The following is an 11887-nucleotide window of genomic DNA, read 5'->3' as shown; positions in this document are numbered from 1 at the left end:
AGTGTGGGGTGGTGTGGTCAGTGTTAGGGGGTGTGGTCAGTGTGGGGTGGTGTGGTCAGTGTTAGGGGGGTGTGGTCAGTGGAAAGGGGCGCGCTTGTAGCGGCGCCTCTGATTGGCTGAGAAAGTTTTTTGCGGGGAGTTCTGCTGAAGTTTTTATTTTGTACCGCGGCTGCAGCTGAACGTGTTTATTTTTTGTGATCGTTGAGCCTGTTTCCGTGTGGGAGAAGCGTGCCTGAGCTCGGCCATATGGTGGACAACGTGTACCGGACCCGATCGCTCGGGGTGGCAGCGGTGGGCTTGCCGGACCAGTACGCGGACGGCAGAGCGGCCAGAGTCTGGCAGCTGTATATCGGCGATAGAAGGAGCCGCACAGACGAATACCGCAGCGCTGTGGTCCAACTGCTCCGACAGCATCAGTGTCAGCGGGTCCTGGACGTGGCATGTGGCACCGGGTAGGGGGAAAATTCACCTTCATCCATTCCAACAAAACAAAATGCATTCATATTCTTTTACAAAAAAACAAACTCCCCACTGGCTTTCCCCGTGTAATCGATACTGGAACCTAAATCCTGCGTCTTACTTCAGCTTCCCTTTAAAGCAGAGTGCGTCTCGTGTCAGGTTACGGATACAGTCAGAGCCAATTCCAAATCCTTAACTCAGAAAAGAAGCTTGCCTGACTGGGGACAGCTTCCACTGATTTGTCACCCTGGGGTGAGACCATCCACTCCAATCCATGCCGTAACTGGTTTTAAATGGCTTGTTTATCCACCATATGGAACCTGAGATAACACAGTGTGGAGCTGGAGGAACACAGCAGAAATATTTCGTCAGAATTCCGAAATTTCTGAAGGGTCCCGACCCGAAACGTCAGCTTTCCTGCTCCTCTGATGCTGCCTGGCCTGGGTCCACTCTGTGTTATCTCAGACTCCAGCATCGGCAGTTCTAACCACCATATGGAACCTGGCCTGGCTATACCCCTCTTAGCAATGGAAAACAGCCTGCAGACAAGTTGTTCGCTTGCTGGCTTCGAGTTGTTTTATTTTCTTTCAAAGGAGCTTTATTATGTTCAAACAGGTACAGAAAGATGCGATATGCTTACCCCCTTTTTTAAACAGTGTGTCCTTCTTCCCTGGCTTTCAGTTGGCCAAAAGCTGGCAGCCTGGCATGTACGTGGAGCAGATGCCTTGGTGGCGATAACTGGGGCCTGCAAACATTAACCAGTGACAAAGTTGCTATTTAAGATTTTTATCCTGCAGGTATTTATTGCAAGGCTTCATTCGAATTCAGTCTACAGTGCAATCGGCAGAGCCTTTAAAACAAAATGTTCATGGCTGTGTGGACATCACTGGCTAGGCCAGCATTACCCATCTCCAATTGCACAGAGGGCAGATCTGAAGAAGGGTCCCGACCCGAAATGTCAACTCCCCTGCTCCTCTGATGCTGCCCGGCCTGCTGTGTACCTCCAGCTCCACACTGTTATCTCTGACTCCAGCATCGGCAGTTCTTGCTATCTCGAAGAGTCACCCACATTGTTGTGGGTCTGTAGGCCAGACCAGGTAAGGATGGCAGATTTCCTTCCCTCAAGGACATTAATGAACCAGATGGGTTTTTACATCAATTGTCAGTGGTCACTATCAGAATAGCTGTGTGTGTTGGGAGAAGGGAGCACCTTGTTGGGGGACTGTGCTGAGCTTTTCAAAATCCGATCACTGGCACAGTGAGCCAAAGCGTCTCTTCCGGTACCTTATGACTGCCGACTGATCTTAGAACAATGTCATCACTGAGTGCGAAGCTAGTGATTCTATCATGCTCTATGTGATAGCTGGTCACTCCAAACTAACATAACCAGGAACTTACTAAAAGGAGTGCTGGTCGACAGGGCAGGTCGCTGATAATGAAAGTCAGTTCAATATCAGAGACTTGGAATGCCCAAGTCCATTCTTGTGTGCTTCATAGAATGCAATGTTTTTTTTAATGTACAAATAGCTCTAAATCATTGAGAACTGTGCTTATTCTCTCTAGCAAGGTACTGAGCAACACTTGGCTTTTATGTACCAGCTCGAGTGCAGAATCATTAAACAGCTCCAATGCAGACTTGGTGTGTGTTCAAGTGCAGAAGGTTACATTTCAGCGCATTTAAAGAGATAGACACTGCGAAAGGAATTGTCCTAGTAGATTCATTAATGGGTCAGGAGTGACCATTGAAATAATGTCAAGTGCTTCAAGGGGTAAGTGATGCAGTGGCTGTGAGGAGCAGATATCCCTGGAATGTCAAAATCCAGTGGTTGTTCCCTGTGATATAGTTTTGTTAGCTTTGCAAAGCACGCTGCCCCTTTTTTTGCCACTTATGCCCAAGAATTGCCAACTAAACACACCTGATCAAGTTAAGCTGTGGCGTTACATGAACAAATACAATTTTGTCGGATCAGCCATAATCCTGTTGAAAGATGGTGCAGGTTTGAGGGACCGACTCCTGTATGTATTTCTTATGGTTATTAACAGCCTGATGAATATTGCTAAAAAGAGAGATGTTGCCAGTCCTGTCAATGTCAACAGTTACTAGTCATTCTCACCGGCACCAAACAAACGAGTTGCGAAGGTGGAGTCCCACGCTTTTAGGTTCAGAGGCTTGAAAGAACAGCGTAACTTTTAAATTTAATTTGATTTTGTACATTTCCTTTGGTTCACCTTTCCTTTTCTCTCACTCATATTCCAATGTTTCTCTCTCCTTATTACTCCCCTTTTTTTGGAAATTTCACATTGAATTCAGACCCTTCTTCGCATCCTGTTCGAAGTTAAATTCACTGTTAAACAGATACCTTGTTGAGCTCTGTCTCTATGACATGCCAGTTCCCTCTTTCAGTGACTTTATGGGGAAAGATGGTTTTGAGCTCAAGGGTACAAGGGCCATTCCACCAAAAGACACATTCTGTTTAATGCCCTGCTACTGCAAATTCTGGCTCACAAAAGCCCCTGGCATAGGGGAGACCATTCGATTCTTTGTGCCTGTGCCCACTGTTTGAAATGGTTTTCCCACTCTCCTTCCCATTTGTTTTCCCTATACGGTTGAAAATTGCCCTTTTCTGAAATTTATTTGTTGAATGCCCTTTTGAAAGCAGCATTAAAACTTTCTTTCAGGCAGTAAATTCCAGACTATGACAATCTCATTGCATTAAAAAAATTCTTCTCACTTTACATTTGGTTCTTTTGTTCATCATCATCAATCTGTAAACCGTTATCACGGTGCTATGGGAAGAATGTTTTTAAACTAGGAAGGGCACAGAAAAAAATTTACAAGGATATTGCCGGGAACGGAGAGCTTGTGTTGTAAGGAGAGGCTGGATAGGCTGGGACTTTTTTCACCTGAGTATCAGAAGCTGAGGGGAGATCTTATAGAGGTTAATAAAATCATGAGGAGATTAGATAAGGTGAATAGGTCTTTTTCCCAGGGTAGCGGAGTCCAAAACTACAGGGAATAGGTTTAAGGTGAGGGAGAAAGATTTGAAAGGGACCTTAGGGTCAACTTTTTCACTCAGAGGGTGGTGCATGTATAGAATGAGCTGCCACAGGAAGTGGTGGAGGCCGGTACAATTGCAACATTTAAAAGACGTTTGGACAGGTACATGAATAGGAAACGTTTAGAGGGATATGGGGCGAACACAGGCAAATGGGATTTGTTCAATTTAGGATATCTGGTTGGCATGGACGAGTTGGACCAAAGGATCTGTTTCCATGCTGTATGACTCTGCAATCCTTCCCCTGTGGAAATAGTTTTGCCATAATCTTCCCTACAAAAACTCCTTAACATTCAGAACGCCTCTATTAAATCTCTGCTTAGCTTCCTTTGCTCAAGAGCGAGCAGCTCCAGCATCTCTGGTGTCTCCAGATGACTGAAGTTGCTCATCCCTGCTATTTTCCCATTAAGTTGCTGCCATGCCTCCTCCAGGGCTGTCACACATGTTCTAAAAGAATAAAACAAAACTAAATTAAATCAGAAGTATGGTAGCTGGACGTGGAAATAATAATCCAGCCGAGGTCAACTAGTTGCAGTATTGCTGTAACATTCCCCCTCTTGCACATGATCTGAAATTAAAAATTGCGCACAACCTGCTGTTTCAGGCTTTGACAACTACTCCCGCCAATGCCCCCACCCTGCCCCTGACAATCTATTTCCATCATAAGCTCTCTCTTGAATTTGATGGCATTACCAAACTCCATTGTTTCCTCGGACATTGTATATATTTTGCTGCATTCTGTCTAGTAAAATCTAAACATTACCCTTTCTCAGCTTCAGTTGTATCATCTTGAAGACCTTGTTGCATCAAACAGCTTGGAAGAGTCCACCAGTCTCGAAAATGGACACTGCACCTTCGATGATGTGGAGGCTCCGGTGTTGGACTGGGGTTGACAAAGTCAAAAATCAGACGACACCATGTTATAATCCAACAGGCTTATTTGAAATCACAAGCTTTCAGAGTGCAGCCCCTTCGTCAGGTGCGGTGAGAGAATTAGGGTGGCTCAGTGGTTAGCACTGCTGCCTCACAGCACCAGGCACCCGGGTTCAATTCCACCCTTGGGTGACTGTCTGTGTGGAGTTAGCATGTTCACCCTGAGTCTGTGTGGGTTTCCTCCGGGTGTCTGGGTTTCCTCCCACTGTCCACAAAGATGTGCAGGGTAGGTGGATTGGCCATGCTAAATTGCCCCATAGTGCCCAGGGATATTTGGGTTAGTCTTGGGCAATACAGGGGTAGGGGAATGGATCTGGGTGGGATGCTCTTTGGAGGGATGGTGTGGACTTGTTGGGCCGAATGGCCTGTTTCCATACTGTAGGGGTTCTATGAGGAAAGCACACAGACATAGAGTTTATAGGCAGAGAGATGAAGGGCAGAGATATCAAAGGATCATACAACTGGTGTGAGTGGAGTGAACAAACCTAAAATAGATGACTGACTGCTTCCTGTTGAATCTTTAATCTTTCACACGCTCCTGCATTCTAGAAATTGCAGAAGCAGGGTCTGGAGAACTCTGTTAGAAAGGAGATGCAAGTTTTGATTGATTAAGATGCAAATTCCAGAACCTGTTTAAAGTCACTGCCCCAAGATTAAAGGTTCCATCAGTGTCTGCCTAACTTTCCAAACATCAAAAGGTCAGAGAGAGAAAGGAATATACAAGAGGTGACGTCTCAGGTCAGACAGTGAATTGTAGGTGTGGGGCCTTGTTCAGAATCTGTCTCCGCGTTTTAACCTGGAATCAGGCCGGTTTTATTCCGAAGGCAGGAATTTATAAAATGCCACACTGACTGACTGTGACTACAAATTGTGTGTTTCTTGAACAAAATAGATTGTATCTGCAAATAAACAAAGTCTTGGGTGACATGATTCACCCCATAGGTTTACTTTTGTGTGTGTGTGAGAGAGTGAGAGAGAGAGAGAGAGTGTGTGTGTGTGTGTGTGTGAGAGAGAGTGTATGTGAGCGAGAAAGTGAGAGTGTGTGTGTGAGAGAGAGATTGAGAGAGTGTGTGTGTGTGTATGTGTGACAGAGTGAGTGAGTGTGTGTATGTGAGAGTGAGAGAGAGTGTGTGTGTGAGAGACAGTGAGAGAGAGTGTGTGTGAGAGTGGGAGAGAGTGTGTGTGCGTGAGAGAGTGTGAGAGAGTGTGTGTGTGAGAGAGAGAGAGTGTGTGTGTGTATGTGTGTGTGTGTGTGTATCCATGAGTGGGGGGTGAGTATGAGAGCGTGTAATACGTAATCCAAAGCTGTACAAACTAATTAAGGCAGAGAGATCATAACAATGTATCAAGGCGATGGTGTCAAAATAGGACGACATGAGCCCAAGATCCGGTGTATGCCTAGGCCTTGTCCGTAGGGGATGGCTGTTTTAATATGTTTAGGGCGGAAGCTAGAGAAGCTGAGGCCATCTTCATGGGTACTGAACCTGGCTATCAGTCTCTGCTCGGCGATTCTCCGTTGTTGTGTATCTCCAAGTCTACCTTGGAGGACACTTACCCAAAGATCGGAGACTGAATGTCCTTGACCTCTGAAGTGTTCCCTGACATCTGGACACACGGAACAGCCCTGGGAACCAGATTTGCTCCCCAATATGCCAACATTTTCTTGCACAAATTCAAACAAGACTTCTTTGCTGCGCAGGACCTCCAACCAGCGCTATACACCAGATATATTTCTTCCTTTGAACTCATGGCGAGGAATCACTGAAACAACTACACAGCGATATCAACAAGTTTCATCCCACTATCAGACTTACCATGGACTACTCTTCAGAATCCGTCTTATTCTTGGACACACACATCTCCATCAGGGACAGACACCTCAATACCTCACTCTACCGCAAGCCCACAGATAACCGCATGATGCTGCACTTCTCTAACTTCCACCAGAAACGTATTAAAGCAGCCATCCCCTACGGACAAGCCCCACGCATACACAGGATCTGCTCAGGTGAGGAGGAACACGACAGGCACCTGAAGGTTTTGAACGACCATACAAGAATGGGATATGATGCCCAACTCATTGATGGCCAGTTCCGACATGCCACAGCGAAAAACCGCAACAACCTCCTCAGAAGACAGACACAAGATATGACCGATAGGGTACCCTTCATCGTCCAGTACCTCCTGGGAATGGAGAAGCTACGCCATGTTCTTCATAGCCTTCAACACACTATCGATGACGATGAACACCTCGCCAAGATCTTCCCCAAGCCTCCACTTCTCACCTTCAAACACCCGCCAAACCTTAAACAGACCATTGTGCGTAGCAAGCTACCGGTCCTTCAGGACAACATCAACCACAACGCTATACAAACCTGTCATGGTAACCTCTGCAAGACATGTCAGATCATCGACATGGACACTAGGGAACACCACCCACCACATACACGGCAGATACTCACATGACTCGGCCAACGTTGCCTATCTCATACAATGCAGGCAGGGATGCCTCAACAGTGATCTTGGGTTCATGTCGTGCTACCCCCACCACATGATTCTGTGTTTGTAGAATCTCCCTTACTGTCCTGTTTTGACAGCATCACCTTGATTAATTGTTATGATCTCTCTACCTTAATTATTTTGTAATAAGTAATCCAAAAGTGTACACACACTTGCAAGCAGTCTCTCTCACATGCATATACTCTCTCGCGCACACGTTCTCTCTCGCGTGTACACACACACACATATACTCTCTCTTTCCCTCGCTCCCTCTCTCTCACACACATACACACGTACATATAAACCTACGGGGTGAATCATTTCATCCAAGATATTTGTTTATTTGCAGATAAATTCTATTTTGTTCCAAAAACACACAGTTTGTAGTCACAGTCAGTCAGTGTGGCATTTTATAAATTCCTGCTTTCGGAATAAAACCGGCCTGATTCCAGGTTAAAACTCTGAGACAGATTCTGAACAAAGCCCCACACCTACAATTCACTGTCTGACCTGAGACGTCACCTTTTGCATCTCTGCCTGATTGAAGTTTGGAAAATTAGGCAGACACTGATTAAAACCTTTAATTATCTCCGGGCAGTGACTTGAAACAGATTCTGGAATTTACATCTTAAGCAATCAAAACTTGCGTCTCCTTTCTAACAGAGTCCCCCATATCCTGCTTCTGCAATTTCTAGAATGCAGGAATGTGTGAATGATTAAAGATTCAACAGGAGCCTGTCACTTTACGTTTGTTCACTCCATTCACACCAGTTGTGTGATTCTTTGATTTCTCTGCCCTTCATCTCTCTGCCTATAAACTCTGTGTCTGTGTTCTCACCTCTCTCACTGCACCTGGTAAAGGAACTGTGCTCTGAAAGCTTGTGATTTCAACTGAACCTGTTGGACTATAACCTGGTGTCATATGAGTTTTGACTTACTCCAACCTCCAGCCCTGGGATATGGAGTGAGCCCCTTTTCCCTGGCAGTCTGACCTCTCCCAGATGTCTGCGTTCCTCTAATTCTGGCCTCTTGAGCATCTCCGATTTTAATCTATCCACCACGGCTGACTGCACCTTTAGTTGTCTAAGGTTTAAGCTCTGGAACACCAACCAGAGCTTACTGCCTCTTTAGAAACACAGGAAATAGGAGCAGAGTAGGACATTTGGCCTTTCGAGCCTGCTCCTTTGTTTAATATGATCACGGCTGATCCTCCAACTCTAAACCCTGCTCCTGCTTTCTCTCTGTTTGGTCCCTTCGGCCCCAAGAACTGTATCTAACTCTGTTTTGAAAACATTCAATGTTTTGGCCTCAACTGCTTCCTGTGACAGAGAATTCCACAGGCTCACCAGTCTCTGGGTGAGGAAATTCCGCCTCATCTTAGCCCTAAATAGCCTAATCTGTCCTTAGGCTTTGACCTGCACTTTCCTCTTTTACGGCACTTTCTTATGACAAACCTCTTTGATTAAGCTTTCGGTCATTGGAAATAACATGTCCTTTTATGGATCGACGTGATATTTTATTCGGTAATGCTCCTGTGAAGCACCTTGAGATGCTTTATTGCATCATTGGTGCTACATACATGCATAAGTTGTGGTTATAACTGTTTCTGCTGAGGGTTGATTGTCGGAACACTGGATCAGGGGAGGCCATTTGACCTCTTGAGCTTGCTCCACCATTCAATGATCTCTTGACTAAATTTCAGCATAACTTCATATCCCACATATATCTATGATGAATGTTGTGCTTGAAATAACTGGTAGGCTTTATAAATGTGAGCCAATCCACCCAGCCTGCACAGCCCTGGACACAATGGGCAATTTAGCATGACCCAATCCATCTACCGTGTACATTTTTGGACCAACCTCAATTCTGACCTGCAAGGAAACAACAGCATGTCAGGTTCTGTAGACAAGGCATAAGGACTGTTTATAATCCATGTGGCACTTGGTAGCCACTCCCTCTTCGGAATCAGAAAGTTAGATGTTCAAATTCCACTGCAATATCTTGAGCAAAAACTCCTTAAGCTGGTGCTCCATTGCGGTCTTTGAGGGAGTTGAAGGGTCTGTCAGTTGGATGTAGAATAGCCCCAGCACTATTCCAAGACGAGGCTAGTGTCCTGGGCTGTATTTTTCTTTCGACCAATGTTACTAAAACGGATTATTGGATCATTTCATTTCGTGGTTGTTTGTGGCAGCTTTTGTACGCAAATTTGCTGGTGCATTTCTTGGATTCAAACAGTGAATACCTTGGGATGTCTCTAAGGTAGTAAAAGGTGCGGTAAAAATGGATGCAAGGATGCAGAGCACAGTCATTTAAGAATAATCCTTTATTTAAAATGTAATTTTTCTGAGTCCAAAGTCTCACAGCAGATTGTAATGTTAAGGTGAATTTTACGAAGCCATCATGTGGCAGAGAATTGGGAACACCACGTTCAGTCTGGATCTCATTGTTTCAGCACAACGTGCTGTTCAGAAAAGTTCATTAATGGGAATATGAACGATGGATTTGTTCACATGACAAATTCAACAGAAATATCTGAAATGGAACTGTGTACGTCTTGGAAAGATAATTCAGGAGTGAAACTAATTGGAAGCCTTTTACAAAAATGATCCATACGGGCCCAATGAACTGAATGGCCACCATCCTTGTGGTATGGTTCCCTGGTTCTTTTTTTTTGCTGTCTTCGTTTTCTGCAGCTGGAAATTTCCAAAACCTTCAGGATTCTTCTATACCTGCAGATTGGCTATCTGAGAGTTATAGTCACGGGTAATCTGTACATCGATGACAGGCTCACTTTTGTCAGTCAAAGGGCAAGATAATTGTTTGGATCATAATCATCATTGGATCTGAAGAGGCTTTGGACTACATTGATTCCTGGTTGAGGAATGCTTTGATTTTTGAAATTCTCATCCTTGTTTTCTCTTTCATTCATAGCCTTGACCCTTCCTATGTTCGTAATCCCCTCTGCACCCATGAGACTTCTAGATGCCTTCTAACTTTGGCCTCTTGAGTATCCCCAAGTTTGATCATTCCAGAGAGGTGAAAATTTCTCCCTTTAATCCACTCCTTAACACATACCTTCTTTGATGAAACTTTTGCCAACCTGCCCTAATATAACTTGTGTGGCTCAGTGTCAAATCTGGCTTTATAACATGCCTGTGAAACACTTCGGGACATTTTATTGTCTAAAATCATTGCATAAATACAGGTTTTTCTTGTCTTTGTTGTCTTTTCCCTTCTCAGATGTTAGCAGATAGCTGCGAAACACGCTTAATGTTTTAGTTACAGCTTTCTGACACTTTTTCTTCCTCTTTTATCTCACCTCATGGAGTCCCACAGCTAATTAGCATCCTCATTCCCTGCTGCATTTGACTTGCAATAATCATCTTCAGTGAGACCAGTGCAATTTTCCGCATTGGAATAAAAGCAGTGATCCCTGGCCCTTTTTCTGTCTTGTGTCCCCCTTTCTGTATCTCTCTCTCCATTTTGCAGGTCAGCAGCAAACGCATTTCATCCTTTCTAGTGTCTGCACAAATATAATATGACTTAGCTATCTCATTGACTCTCTGCATACACAACGGCATTAGTTCAGTGTTGCTGACAGAGGGGACTGGTAACGCAAACTCCATCTATCCAGCTCTTGTGACCGTGCTTCGGAAACCTTTTGCATTTGAAGCTTTTGGTTTGTGAATAAAACAAACTGGGACTCATCCTGATTGGCTGCACGCAAGAGATATTTGACAATTTGGGCATCCCCACTGGTTCACAGCTCAACAGAAAGCTGGATATTAGGAAATGGATTGATGGCAAGTTCTAAGAGGCAAAAGGGATAGTTAGCAACGTAGAAGGCAATCTCCAGAATGCTCCAGTCTCAATGGAATTTGTTTCACTCTGTCCTCATTATCCGGTGATTATAGCAAATAGCTGCACGTTTGTGCGCTACAGACAAGTCCAATGCATTTCTGTTTTGATCAGCCATAATCGAAGGGCTCCTATCTTCAATATTGATGTGAAGAAATACAGAATCATGAAATGCCAATCTCCAAATCAAAAGACATTTTTTAACCCCAGAATTTCCAAAAAGAGCAGAATTGGAGATGTGGATTGGAATTTTACATACATGATCGCTGTTGAAATAGTGTGGGACTGTTTGGAGCCTGACTTGAAATATTCCTGTCTTCCCAGCATTATTGTTCCACCGAACAATTTGGGCATGATTTTATTCAGTGCTTTGATTTTTGTGGAACGTGAGCGCTCTACCTGACGCTTTCAGGGAGTTGTCCCTCTTGTCTTCCAGTGCGTCATGTTAGACCCAGAAAGAAGGGATAAAAATGAAAGCAGCATAATACCGCAGATGCTGGTGAAGATCTAAAGTAAAAGCAAAGTGCTGGAGAAGCTCAGTTGGTCTGGCAGCAGCTGTGGAGATAGAAACAGTTAATGTTTTGACACTGATACAAAGATGCTGGATTCTCCACTCACTGTGATAACAAGGTGTAGAGCTGGATGAACACAGCAGGCCAAGCAGCATCATAGGAGCAGGAAGGCTGACGTTTCGGGCGTAGACCCTTCATCAGAAATGGGCCCATGGATGCTGCTTGGCCTGCTGTGTTCATCCAGCTCTACACCTTGTTATCTCAGATTCTCAGCATCTGCAGTTCCTACTATCTCTTCACTCACTGTCACTGTTTGTAATTGTAACCACTCCCCTCTCACCTATCTCACCTTGACAGGTTAAATGTTGCCAATTGCCAATGAAACACCATTGACTCTGATTGAAAGGATCATTTAAAGACCATTGTCTTTGGATAATGCACTTGAAAATGGACTGTTTTAAGGGACTGTATAAGGAATAGTTCCCGTTTAAAAGTGTGTTACTGGAACTTACTGTGTGTTGCATTTTCAGTAATATCATATTCAAGCAGTGGAGAGGATGGTATGTA

General features: G+C 44.5%; 1 protein-coding gene across 2 annotated transcripts in view; it reads left to right on the top strand.

Moving 5' to 3' along the window:
* The first annotated feature begins 176 nt into the window (after positions 1-176).
* The window catches only part of gnmt (glycine N-methyltransferase), a 52468-nt gene continuing 40757 nt past the window's right edge, over positions 177-11887 (top strand). The window contains exon 1 of one of the 2 annotated variants that reach the window (XM_048597151.1): positions 177-452. In XM_048597151.1, coding sequence (XP_048453108.1) covers positions 247-452 — 206 coding nt within the window. In that variant the 5' untranslated portion in view covers positions 177-246. The remainder of the gene's footprint in view (positions 453-11887) is intronic. The other variant, XM_048597150.1, reaches the window with a different exon arrangement.

The sequence above is a fragment of the Rhincodon typus genome, chromosome 5, assembly GCF_021869965.1.
Source record: "Rhincodon typus isolate 14 chromosome 5, sRhiTyp1.1, whole genome shotgun sequence".
Taxonomy (NCBI): domain Eukaryota; kingdom Metazoa; phylum Chordata; class Chondrichthyes; order Orectolobiformes; family Rhincodontidae; genus Rhincodon; species Rhincodon typus.
Note: the sequence above shows the minus strand (reverse complement) of the source record. Positions and strands in the feature narration are given on the sequence as shown.